Source organism: Amphiura filiformis, chromosome 18 (assembly GCF_039555335.1).
Source record: "Amphiura filiformis chromosome 18, Afil_fr2py, whole genome shotgun sequence".
Classification (NCBI taxonomy): Eukaryota; Metazoa; Echinodermata; class Ophiuroidea; order Amphilepidida; family Amphiuridae; genus Amphiura; species Amphiura filiformis.
The window spans coordinates 47900596-47912950 of record NC_092645.1 but is presented as its reverse complement, the minus strand read 5'-3'; the positions used below and the strand labels follow the sequence as shown (position 1 = coordinate 47912950).

At 35.3% G+C, this 12355-nt stretch overlaps 2 protein-coding genes across 2 annotated transcripts in view; one reads left to right on the top strand and one right to left on the bottom strand.

Moving 5' to 3' along the window:
* The window catches only part of LOC140139194 (uncharacterized), an 893593-nt gene that overhangs the window by 505185 nt on the left and 376053 nt on the right, over positions 1–12355 (bottom strand). The window lies entirely within an intron of this gene.
* The window catches only part of LOC140139620 (uncharacterized), a 103814-nt gene that overhangs the window by 89761 nt on the left and 1698 nt on the right, over positions 1–12355 (top strand). Inside the window, exons 5-10 of the mRNA XM_072161323.1 lie at positions 2240–2356; positions 2637–2759; positions 3113–3235; positions 3590–3712; positions 6346–6441; positions 7204–7511. Of these exons, the coding sequence (XP_072017424.1) occupies positions 2240–2356; positions 2637–2759; positions 3113–3235; positions 3590–3712; positions 6346–6441; positions 7204–7511 (890 nt within the window). The remainder of the gene's footprint in view (positions 1–2239; positions 2357–2636; positions 2760–3112; positions 3236–3589; positions 3713–6345; positions 6442–7203; positions 7512–12355) is intronic.

The window sequence follows — 12355 nt, the reverse complement described above, 5'->3', positions numbered from 1 at the left end:
TTATAGTCAACAATGTTAAAAAATATGCAAAATGCTCAAAATCTTTAAAAATCTGACGGCAAGTATCCCACAACAGAAAAGATGTGGAAGGGGTGTTCCATATAGATGGGACGGCAGCTTTCCTCCCCTGTTCCTTTCTCCCTTGTCTACGCAACGAATTACACCGGAGGCGATAGCGGAGGGGGCAAGAAATGTTTGGCCAACCAAAAAAAGAGGGGGGTAATTTTGGCAAGTCGGGGGGATTTTGGGGCACACATTCATGGGCCACTTTTCAAAAATCGTTTTAAAAAGTTTGAGTGACATTAGTCCACTTATCCTATTCATTCTCTTCCACTTCTATTGATTGCGACCTCTCTTGACATTTACATCCTGTCAATTAGGATAATACCTCCATGTCCTGTGGTGGTGCTTATTTACATATTGTTTCCCAGTCTCACTTTGTAGTGAACTGGCTCCAACTGAGTGAAGACACAGCTTATTTTGCTCTGAGTTTGCTGTCTTGTTTGCTACTTAGTTCAATTTGAACTTGCCTTCAATTTTTGACTTGAATTTGTTTTAAACTACATCATGTAGTTCTTGTTGTTTGCTTTATATTTTGTTTTCTGTCCCTGAAGAAGGGCAGTTTATTTGCTCGAAATGTCGGTTTTTTTGTTGTTGTTTTTTGTCTGTTTGGTGTTGTTTGACTGCTATGTGCACAGTGATTTTCATCACTTCCCGTGTACTGTTTTCCTGACACTTTTGTTGGCTCTGGAATTTTTGGCCATCGAACTTTGCCTTTTTTGTGCCTATACTGGATGTTTGGTTTAGCGTGTCTGTTTATATGCACAGTGATTTTCTTCAATCGTTCTTGTGTACTATTACCATTGATCCTTGTTGTTTATGCAGGTTCAGCACTTCTGTGGACCCTGGAACTGGTAATTTTTGGCTATTGAACTTTGCCTACTTCTTATGCCTACATTTGCTGTTTTTGTCCCCCTGCGTACTGTCTAGTCTGCATTTTATTTGTTTCCCAACATCAAGTTGGTGTACCTTGTTTTTAAAATGCTTAAATATACACATTTTCCTGCTCGCTGCGCGCTCGCGATAAATATGAAAGCATTTTAGATTTGCAAATGCGACTCGACTAGTTTACTTCAATTTGCATATATTTTCCCCACAAATTTAAGTGCTTAATATTTGCCAATGAAACTGCTAAACATAATTTTACAATATTACGCGATGAAAATACGATATGCAGTTTTTGGGTTCGAATTATTATTTATTTTATTTACAGCTCATCTGTGTGTGGTGCAGAGCCACCTTTGCGTTCTGGAAAAAAGACCGGATCCATCAAGAGACGGTGCCTTGAGATGGTCTCTACCATTTGCAGAAATATGTCTTTGTCAAGGCGTGGTTGCACCTGTACATGCAAAAACCTGTAACAGAAAGGATGTCCAGTATGACGAAGGTGATCTGTGGTTTACAGATGACCCACGTCAACTTACCATGCGTCACAACTGGGAAAAAGATATACTTGATGACCTCTTGAACCGCACTACGTATTGTAGTAAGAAGCTTTGTATATTAAATAATTCAAAAATAGAATCTCATTAAAGCGGCAAAAATAATAGATGAATATAAGCGAATATTTACCCATTTATTCCATATCACTGTTATCATGTTTATTATCCTTGCGCTCATTTTAGTGATAAAATGTTTACCCCAGTACTTTAACCGGGGATAGGACCGGCTATCAAAGATAATCTTTGGGGTGGTGTTCCCCACCATTGGTTTCTACAGTAAAATCAATGACTTTCATTTGGCTCTTGGAAAATCATTACAACAGCTACTGACTTTTTACTTGTTAGTTAGGTTGAACTACATAATAGTCATTTCTTTTTATATTTAAGAGAAAATTCGGTGAAAATTACATTGTTGGAGATATTTTGGCCAAAAATCAATTTTGCCTATACTTTTGTACATATAGCCAGAATTTCCAAACATTGCATGGGTGCCCTCACATTATGACGTCATAGTGATATTATGTGGAGACTGTTTGTACTTGTTTTGGTATCACTAAATAGAGGAGACCCATAGCTATACGTGTGATAATGGATTATGACGTTTATAATAGAAAACTGGGGGTTGTCGCAAAACTGGGGTGCATCACCTTTCATACACCAATAGAGTGATAATATTTTCCCAAAATAGACCTTTCATGATCATTGATCAATTTCGAAAATGTTCTTACTTCATACAGAATGTACTTTGGGTACTGATAACTGTGACGCAAATGCTGCTTGCACCAATATCCCATTTGGTTCCTTCACATGTGCATGTAATACCGGTTACAGAGGCGATGGAATAACATGCGCAGGTTAGTCTATTATGTGCCATCTCATAACACTATTTATTTCAAATAATTGTCACCTATACGCATCAATTTACTTTTTGGAAATGGTGCATTCCTGTCGATATTTTTAATATGTGTGATGTTACCAATCAAACATGATACATTATGTTGCGAAGCAAAGTCAATTTATTCATGCATTATTGAGTTTTAATTGTGTCATGTGTCAAATTACAATAAACATTTTTACTTTTTTTGATCATTACTCAAAATATGTGTTTTACCTAATAATATTACTTTTGTACAGATGACAATGAATGTACTTTGGGTACTGATAACTGTAACGCAAATGCTGCTTGCACTAATACCGTTGGTTCATTCACATGTACATGTAATGCCGGTTACAATGGAGATGGAATAACATGCGCAGGTTAGTCTTTTTTGTGCCATATCACCATTCAATTTATTTCAAATAATTGTCACTACTTGCGGACGAGTCAAACTACTGTTTTTTAAATAGTGTATTCTATCGAAATATTTCACTATGGTTGCCCCAACTTTTCAACATAAATTCATGTCAGTACCAATATTTGTGAAGTGATCAATCAAACTTGATACATTATGTTGACAAGGAAAGCCAATTTAAATGTATTCATGTATTATTGAGTTTTAATTGCATCATGTTGCAGAGTATAAGTATCAGGGTTACTTTTCTTTGATCATATCTTGAAATCTGTGTCTTACCTAATAATTGATGACTTATTTCATACATTTTTTGTACAGATGTTAATGAATGTGCTTTAAGTCCTGATAGCTGTGCTGCAAATGCTGGTTGCACCAATACCGTTGGTTCCTTTACATGTGCATGTAATGCCGGTTACAGTGGAGATGGAGTAACATGCACAGGTTAGTCTATTTTGTGTCATTTCACCATTCTATTTATTTCAAATAATATTGTCACCTTTATGCGAACCAAACTACGCTTAGAAAATGGTGCATTCTAGTCGCTAAGGTTCAACTATAAGATATGATTGCTTTTAAAGCAATCATATCTTAAAAGTTTTCAAAACAAATTCATTCAGTACAAGCACAGCCATTTTAAATTGTATTTTTTTAGCTTTAATGTTTAATGTTATTGAGTTTTAATTGTACCACGTTTCAGAGTAAAATAATAAGTTTACCTTTTCTATCGGATATATACCTCAAAATCCACTTTTTCAACCTAATACATTGTGGTTTACTTAATATATTTTTATTCAGATCATAATGAATGTACTTGGAGTACTGATAACTGTGACACAAATGCTGCTTGCACTAATACCGCTGGCTCCTTCTCATGTGCATGTAATGCCGGTTACCGTGGAGATGGAGTAACATGCACAGGTAAGTCTATTTTGTGTAATATCACCATTCTATTCAGTTGAAATAATTGTTAACCTTTTTTTGGAAATAGTGCATTCCTGTCGAAATATTTCACTAAGGGTGCCCTAACTTTTCAAAATAAATTCATTTCAGTACCAATTTATGTGATGTGATCAATCAAATTTTGATGTCTTGAAACAAGTGTGACAAAGTAATTAGCTTATTGAGTAAGAATGTTGTGTAAGACTTGACAACTATTACCGACTTGACATTTAATATGGAATATTTTTTTCGCAAAATTCCAAGACTGGTCTGGACGGAGTCTGCATAAACTGCACGGGCTAAATAGTAATTGGGATGTGTCGGGAGATAGAAAATGTGCTTTCCATAAGTGTATATTATGCTGCTCATAATGTAGCAAATTTGCCTAAAATGGCGGATTTAGGGAGGCTGAATTTGAGCTTTGTGGGGGACACAATTTCGGACTTTATGCAACATTGTTCTGTTATTATCAAGTTTATAGGGTTTGAGGTGATATTTCTTAAACTTCGTCATCAATTGGCGTTTATCACAGCTGAAATACACTCGCAATGTATCAAATTTTTTAACATGGGAGGAGCTTACAAACAGGGTCTTAAAAGTGGTACGTACTCAGAAAGTTTGAATGACCCCCTGGGTTCAAATGTTATAAACTTACGGTAGAAAAACAACTTCGCGGATTCGTGGTTGTCCAATGAACTCGTGCTGTTTCTTTGTATACAGTAAGTTTATAGTATTTGGCCCCAGGGGACCATTCAAACTATATGAGTGCGTACCACTTTTCAGAGCCATATTTTTCAAAGCTCCTCCCACTTTCAAAACTGGTAGACTGCAAGTGTATTTCAGTTCTGACGAACACTTATTGGTATTTAGGTTGAGTGAATATCGCCTCAAACATCAATAAATTTGATAATATCAGAATAATGTCTCTCAAATTCAGAAATTTTAACCCCACAAAAAACAAATTCATTCTCCTTAAATCCACCATTTTTGGCGAATTCGCTACATTATGAGCGCCATAATGTAAACTAATGGAAAGTACATTTCCTGTCAAACAATCATTTTACACCATCTCCCGACACACTCCAATGGATATTTAGCCCGTGCGGTTTATGCAGACCCCTGCCAGACCAGTTTGGAATTTTCCGAACAAATATTCCATATTAAATATCAAGTCTGTATATGGACACCCAATATAGGTAGTACAACGGCGTAAGGATATATATTTAATACAGTAAACATTTGTTAACATGTCTCGGTCCTTGTCCAATTACAAACATTATTTGAAAGTGTTAACCAAGGCCAGGCAACATGTGCGTTTTCCTCCTGTTTGAAGTTGTCAATCATTTTAAGAAATAAACTTGTATCGTATCACAATTTTGTGAACACAATTTTTAGCCACTGTATGCTCCAAAAGAAAACATCCTTTAAAGATAGCGAAACCGATTCTAGATTATACTGATAACTCACTACTCAGGTTGTAATTAATCCATAATCGGCAAGTTGTCGTCCTGGACTTTTTTTGTGTAATTTTGATTATACAGGGGAAAGAAGAATTACGCATCGCATATTAGCACATTTAAACATGAATTTACAAATGGAAACATAACAAGCATAGGCAGATATACCAGAGAAAAAACTCCGGACATACCTGCCTGTGCGGGGACTTGAACCCCAGACCTTTCGCTTGTCGGGCGAGCGCTCTAACCACTGAGCAGTATCTCGTACACTGGTGTGTAATGTGTTATTGTACTGTTCACCCTTGACTGCTCATATCCATAAGTACCAGATTTGAGTCCTGTTTATCAGGGACAGTCTGTGTAGCTCAGTGGTTAGAGCGCTCGCCCGACAAGCGAGAGGTATGGGGTTCAAGTCCCCGCACAGGCAGGTATGTCCGGAGTTTTTTCTCTGGTATATCTGCCTATGCATGTTATGTTTTCATTTGTAAATTCATGTTTAAATGTGCTAGTATGCGAGGCGTAATTCTTCTTTCCCCTGTATATTGATATATTAAGAATAACGATTAAGCATCATTAATTTGATCTCGTGCGCTAGTTGTAATGTTTGAATGTTTCCATGTTCCAGTGTATGATGCGTAAGCCTCTTCCTCTGTTTGTATGATTATATTAGGCTGGCGGGTAAGCATCATTAATTGATCTCGTACACTGGTGTGCAATGTGTTATTTGTACTGTTCACCCTTGACTGCTCATATCCATAAGTACCAGACTTGAGTCCTGTTTATCAGGGACAGTCTGTGTAGCTCAGTGGTTAGAGCGCTCGCCCGACAAGCGAGAGGTCTGGGGTTCAAGTCCCCGCACAGGCAGGTATGTCCGGAGTTTTTCTCTGGTATTTCTGCCTATGCATGTTATGTTTTCATTTGTAAATTCATGTTTAAATGTGCTAGTATGCGATGCGTAATTCTTCTTTCCCCTGTATATTGTATTAAGAATAACGATTAAGCATCATTAATTTGATCTCGTGCGCTAGTTTTAATGTTTGAATGTTTCCATGTTCCAGTGTATGATGCGTAAGCCTCTTTCTCTGTTTGTAATTTTGATTAGTTAAATCCGTCTGCACTTGACTAATATAACAATGTTATCTTTCTTCTCTTCAGCAATATGTATCCAAGATTGCCGTAATGATGGGGCCTGTACAGCACCTGATACCTGTACATGCTCACAATGTTACACAGGTGCAACATGTGAATCAGGTATGAATACAGCAATACTAAAAGTAATTGAATACACAATATAAAGGAAAGAAGAGATTTACGATGGATTTGTAGTAGAAGATCAGTTAATATAAAGGCAGAAAAATTATTTTACTGAACAGATGGATCAAAATTACTGTCTTCATTCAAGTACCCTCGTGGAATAGCAAATAAAACGTATAACATCAGTAGCATAGAGTACAGTGCTATCGCAGCACATAGATAAGGCCGCAACCACAAGAGAGTCTTCCGAAAAAGCCCACAAAGGTCCACTTCTGAGTAACAAACAGGGTAAAAATATCCAATAATGTACATATGACTAAGAAAACAAAAACTACAAAGTGATCACAAAGTAGTTTCAAGCAATCCATTTTCAGGAGGGGGGTATGTTCACTTTTTGCACAAAACGTTGCTTTTAAGGGGAGCTTGGAAGGTACGTATAATCATTCTTCTATCCGTTCCTGGCTCTGTTTTTCCAATACAGGTTTCCAATTTCAGATTGCTTATTTGATGACATGGCAACTGATAAAGGTGTCATTAGCCGTACGCCCCGTGGAGCAATTCATCAAAACACAAAGTTGTCCTTACAGATGAAACCCAGAACGATCAAATTGCTTCTTTGATGTATGACGATTTCGTGTGCCCTCCCTATGGTATAACTGCGTAGTCGCCATCAACACAAAGTTTTTTGTTAATGTTAGCTTGCCTAGGCCTACATTTTTCACATAATAATCTTATAACATATCAATGCAATTTTAACAGTTCTCTCTGGAACTCATGGACCACTTGGCCTAGAGGATGGTTCTGTTACTGACAATCAATTTACTGCATCTAGCACCTATGGAGACTTGTCACCTTACAAGGGAAGACTTAACAATGATGATTTCTGGGCTGCCTCATCGGCCTCACTGCCTTGCTGGCTACAAGTTGACTTCCTATCCCCTGTTGTCATTACTGGCATTAAGACTCAAGGTGCTACCAGAGTTGCTCAATGGATAAAAACATTTCAGGTCAAATTTGGGACAGATGTCAATGTCTTGGAATATTACACATTGTCAAATATTGTAGCGGTAAGAACATTTTATATTTTCGATTAAATGCCAATTTTAGGCCTGGGCGCTGCATAAAAATACGACGAGTAACTAACTATTTGTTTGTGTGACATCTGAAAATGCTGCTTTAAAATGACTGAAATTGACCAAGTCATAAAGCAAACAAAGTACATTTTGGGGTCTGATGCCTGGAAATGATATATTTTCTGTCATTATACATGTATGACATATTTCATGAAATGATGGGTGTTCCAAAAGTCTCGATACCATTTTGAACCGTCATATCTTTCACAAGTATTAGCCGAGGGAAATCAAAAATACATGTTTGGAAAGAGAAAATTCACGCAATTGTTTGTATACCAAATATAATATCTTTTCTTCCCTATTACAACATACAAGACCAATCAAAGCTCAGGTACACCTCTAATGCAACATATCATTATTACCAACACTAGGAACCCCAAAAGTCCGGAAAGTACCCATTTTGTCCGGAAGAGGCGAGGTTGGTCCGGAATAGTCCGCAAAAGTCCAGAAAGCCAACACCTAAAAGATAATTCAATTAACTCTGGTTCAAAGTTTGGTCACTTTGTCCGCAAAAGTCCAGAAGAGTCCGCAAAAGTCCGGAAAATCCTAGAACTTGTGCTAGAGCTGCAGACATGGAGTCTGAGCTGGTCAACCCAGCATTCACACCTAGCTCCAGACCATTGTTAAACTATTGACTAAGAGGGTAATAAAGTTTCTGGCTGTGAGTGTAATAAAATGACAGAATTATTGATTGGAAATGGTCATGGTTTGTGAACATGTGTGACAACTCACAAATTACAGAATTTGAACCAATTCAGAGATGTTTTCATGCATTTTATTTCTTATTATACTTTATTACAATGTACTAGTCATAGTATTACCAAAAGGAAAGCTAGTAATAAATAATGTCACATGTTTTGATCATAGTTACATATTAATTCACATCTTCTCTGGTTACCCTAACATTGGTATGGTTAGTATATGATTTTCTTTTTCTGTCTATTTTCTATGAACAATGGCAAAATAAGTGGAGTGTCATGATATCACAGCAAACACAAAACATTTTCACATTTTTTTTAAATATATTAAAATGTTATAATAATATTAAATGTGTGGTTAAAGATTGGTTGAGAAAACATTTTCTTAAGGCCCTTCACAATTGATTCTGAGTTTCCTGTTTCCCGCCCGCGTCCAAAGTAGAGAATTGCAAAATTTTTAATTATTTCATTTATATTTTGGAATTACTCTTTTAAAATTACTTTTAATAAATTCCATTTGCTACTTTCTGACTTTGATCATATAAACTATAATGATGAATAAACAAAGAACATAACTGTACCATTACTTTATGTATAAAATCAAACATATGTAAAATAATTAAATACATGTTCCTTGTCAAAACAGGTTGATGTTGGTTGCGACCACTTGTTTTAAAATAAAGAAAATAATAGGTAATTAATAATTAAAAGTCGCCTCATCCCTTGTTTTCAACCATGAAACAGGAAACTAAGAATCAATTGTGAAGGACCTAAAAATATTTTGTTTATCCAGGTAGAAGATGTAACTTGTAATAATCATGAGACAGGAATAGGTTTCAATCACTGAACATGCTTTTTACTTAATAATAATATCTAAAATGGTGCTTGGTGTTCACATTTTTTCATTTTAAATAAGTGTAGTATTTCCATTCAAATAATTTTGTCTTTTTGACTCTAGGATTTACAAGTGAACTGAATATTTTACAGGTTAAAATGAAATAAACAAATAAAAATATGCTGGGGATAAATAGATTAACACCTTTTCCAAGACAATGGCCATTTTTGGCAATATATCTACAACTTACAAGCTCCCACCCCCTGATTTTAACAACGATGGCAAATACTATGAACCCAAAATACCAACTAGTGAGTACCTAATATTTGGATCTGTACTGAGAACATTTGCTAACCAGACATGTAAATGATGTACCAAATAGCCAGCTGCATATCCTTGCGTCATCTTTTAAAAAATTACCTTTACATTATAAGAAACTATTCTCAAATTTATTACCAGTACTATCTACTTTTTCTTTTATTTGAACATGTCCTTCACTGGCAGCATGGAATTATTGTACTAAGGAACAATGTTTTTTTTTCATTTCATTTCACTGACCAATTTGATGCAACCCACTCTCTCATATATACAACATCTCTGCACAAAAATTAAGTACATTGTGACAAGTGATTACATTAAATGATCCTTTGCAGAGCACACTTACTAGATCACAAAATCAATTGTTCATCATTGTATTCCACTTAACATGAGGAATTTGCTCTTGAATCTTAAATCTAATTATTGATTGATGGGTAAGTTATTTACAAAGGAGAAATATCAGCTTCTATGCTATTTTCATGAAATGATCAGAGTCCAAGTTGAGAAAATGAAGACTTAGGTATATTCATCTCAGATTTTCTCTGGGTCTACTTGCTCAGTTTCTGAAGTAGAGAAGATCTGTTATACTAGTGCTCTTGGATTTGAAGTAAACATTCAATTTTTTACAAGAGAAGTTTTACATACAAAACAGACTACCTTTTTATTTGATCTGATTTTACCACATTTTATAACAATTTGTCAAATAATAAATTATGATTAAAATCATATTAAAAAATTGGATCATTTCAATTTCCATTGCTTCCTCCCCCCCTCCCAAAAAAATAAAAATGATACCCATGAATACAACTTTCTAGGCAATTTTTATCTAAAAAAAACAACTAAGCATTTTCCTACATGGTACTACTAAATAATGTATGTACTTCATATTAATATATACAATACAGAAACTTAAAATAACTACCCAACATAGAGTGCAATTTTTGACATCTTCAGATCATCAGAAATTTATCTGAAATGATTGTTAAAAGTACATTTCGTGATCCACAGCCTTGTCCCCCCACTTATCTCAAAAAAAGTTGAAATTTTTATACCACTGGAAACGTCTGGCTACATAAAGTTTATGTACCAAAATTTGTACACCATTATTGCCTAGAGATCCTTATAATACTTGTCTCAGGTAACACACCAGCCAGAAATCAGTATGATAACATTTCTTTGTTCAAGTCATTTGAAAGTACACAAAATATATATTACTCCCCATTCCAGAAATTGTTTGGGATTTAAAAAATATTATCAAGTTCTACCAAATGAAACATAGCTCAATCCTAATCATTCATTTAGTCCTAAACTGGAGTTAAAAGAAAAAGTTCACTATTTTACTAATTTTCTTGAAAAGAGAGCCCAAAACGTGCATTTTTGGCATGATTTCTGACAATCAAGTCACAAAAATCACAGACTTGGAACAAGTCTAAGCATTCAAAATCTTGATGCCAAAATTTTGCTCTAATTTTCACTTTTTTTTTTGTGTTACTTTAATTTAATGGTTGGCTATAAGAATGAAACATGCATGTCTTTTCCAAAATTTAGAATGCATAAACTGAAATTAGTCTTAGTACAAGTCTTTGGACTTGATTGTCACACCATACGAAAAACACATGTTTTTGGCCCTTCCAAAAATTGGCTAAATATTAAAATTTGACTTTTTTATATTGCTAGTTAGGACTAACTAAAAGATTTAGCTATGTTTCATTTGGCAAAACAGGATGATATTTTTTTTTAATTCAAAACAATTAGTTCTGTATTTTTCTGGATCAGGGAGTAGGTCACATAAATCAAAATTATATGACTGTAAAGGTAAGAAAAGCAAGAAAATAAAAAAAATTGGCAATTTTATGAAAAATAAGATAATTGAAAAACAGAAGAAGTTTACAAACTCTGTTTTGATGTCTTACAAATTAACTCTTGAGCATGGTCAACACAAAGAGCACCAGTATATCTGTAACTATGATCAAAACATGTGACATAATTTATTACTAGCTTTTGGTAATACTATGACTCGTTAATTGTAATAAAGTATGATAAGAAATAAAAAGCATGAAAACATCTCTGAATTGGTTCAAATTCTGTAATTTGTGAGTTTTCATATCATGTTCACCAACCATGACCATTTCCAATCAATAATTCTGTCATTTTATTACACTCACAGCCAGAAACTTTATTACCCTCTTAGTCAGTAGTTTAACAATGGTCTGGAGCTAGGTGTGAATGCTGGGTTGACCAGCTCAGATGCAGCTCTAGCACAAGTTCTAGGATTTTCCGGACTTTTGCGGACTCTTCTGGACTTTTGCGGACAAAGTGACCAAACTTTGAACCAGAGTTAATTGAATTATCTTTTAGGTGTTGGCTTTCTGGACTTTTGCGGACTATTCCGGACCAACCTCGCCTCTTCCGGACAAAATGGGTACTTTCCGGACTTTTGGGGTTCCTAGTGCAATAAAGCACTGTGTGGTTCTCATTGATTATTGTGAAATTGAATTTTCAACTTCTCTCTTCACCTTCTTTACTTGTGAAATGTCGACAAAAATCGTGATCTTAAACTATTTATGTTATAGTTGATGATGATAGATTGAAATAATTTCTCAATAGAATATCCAATGCAACAATGGGAGCATATGTAATTAGCCCTTTTACCCCTGGCCCGGTCATACTGATGTCGAAACACCAACTGAAGATCTAATTTGAATTTCAATGTATGCTTAGACTTTGGAACATTTATAATGGAAACAACCGACTGTTTTCCTTGGACTTGCAGTTACAATACGAAGAAAGACACTCGTTTTCAATGTAGGCATCCCCTGTCCCTTGGAAATTGGAGCCAAAGGAGAGCAAAATCCAAGAGGGTGGGTGTACACTCAGTCTGCTATGGCATGTACTGACAACACTGTGTGGTTCTCCCTCTTCACCTT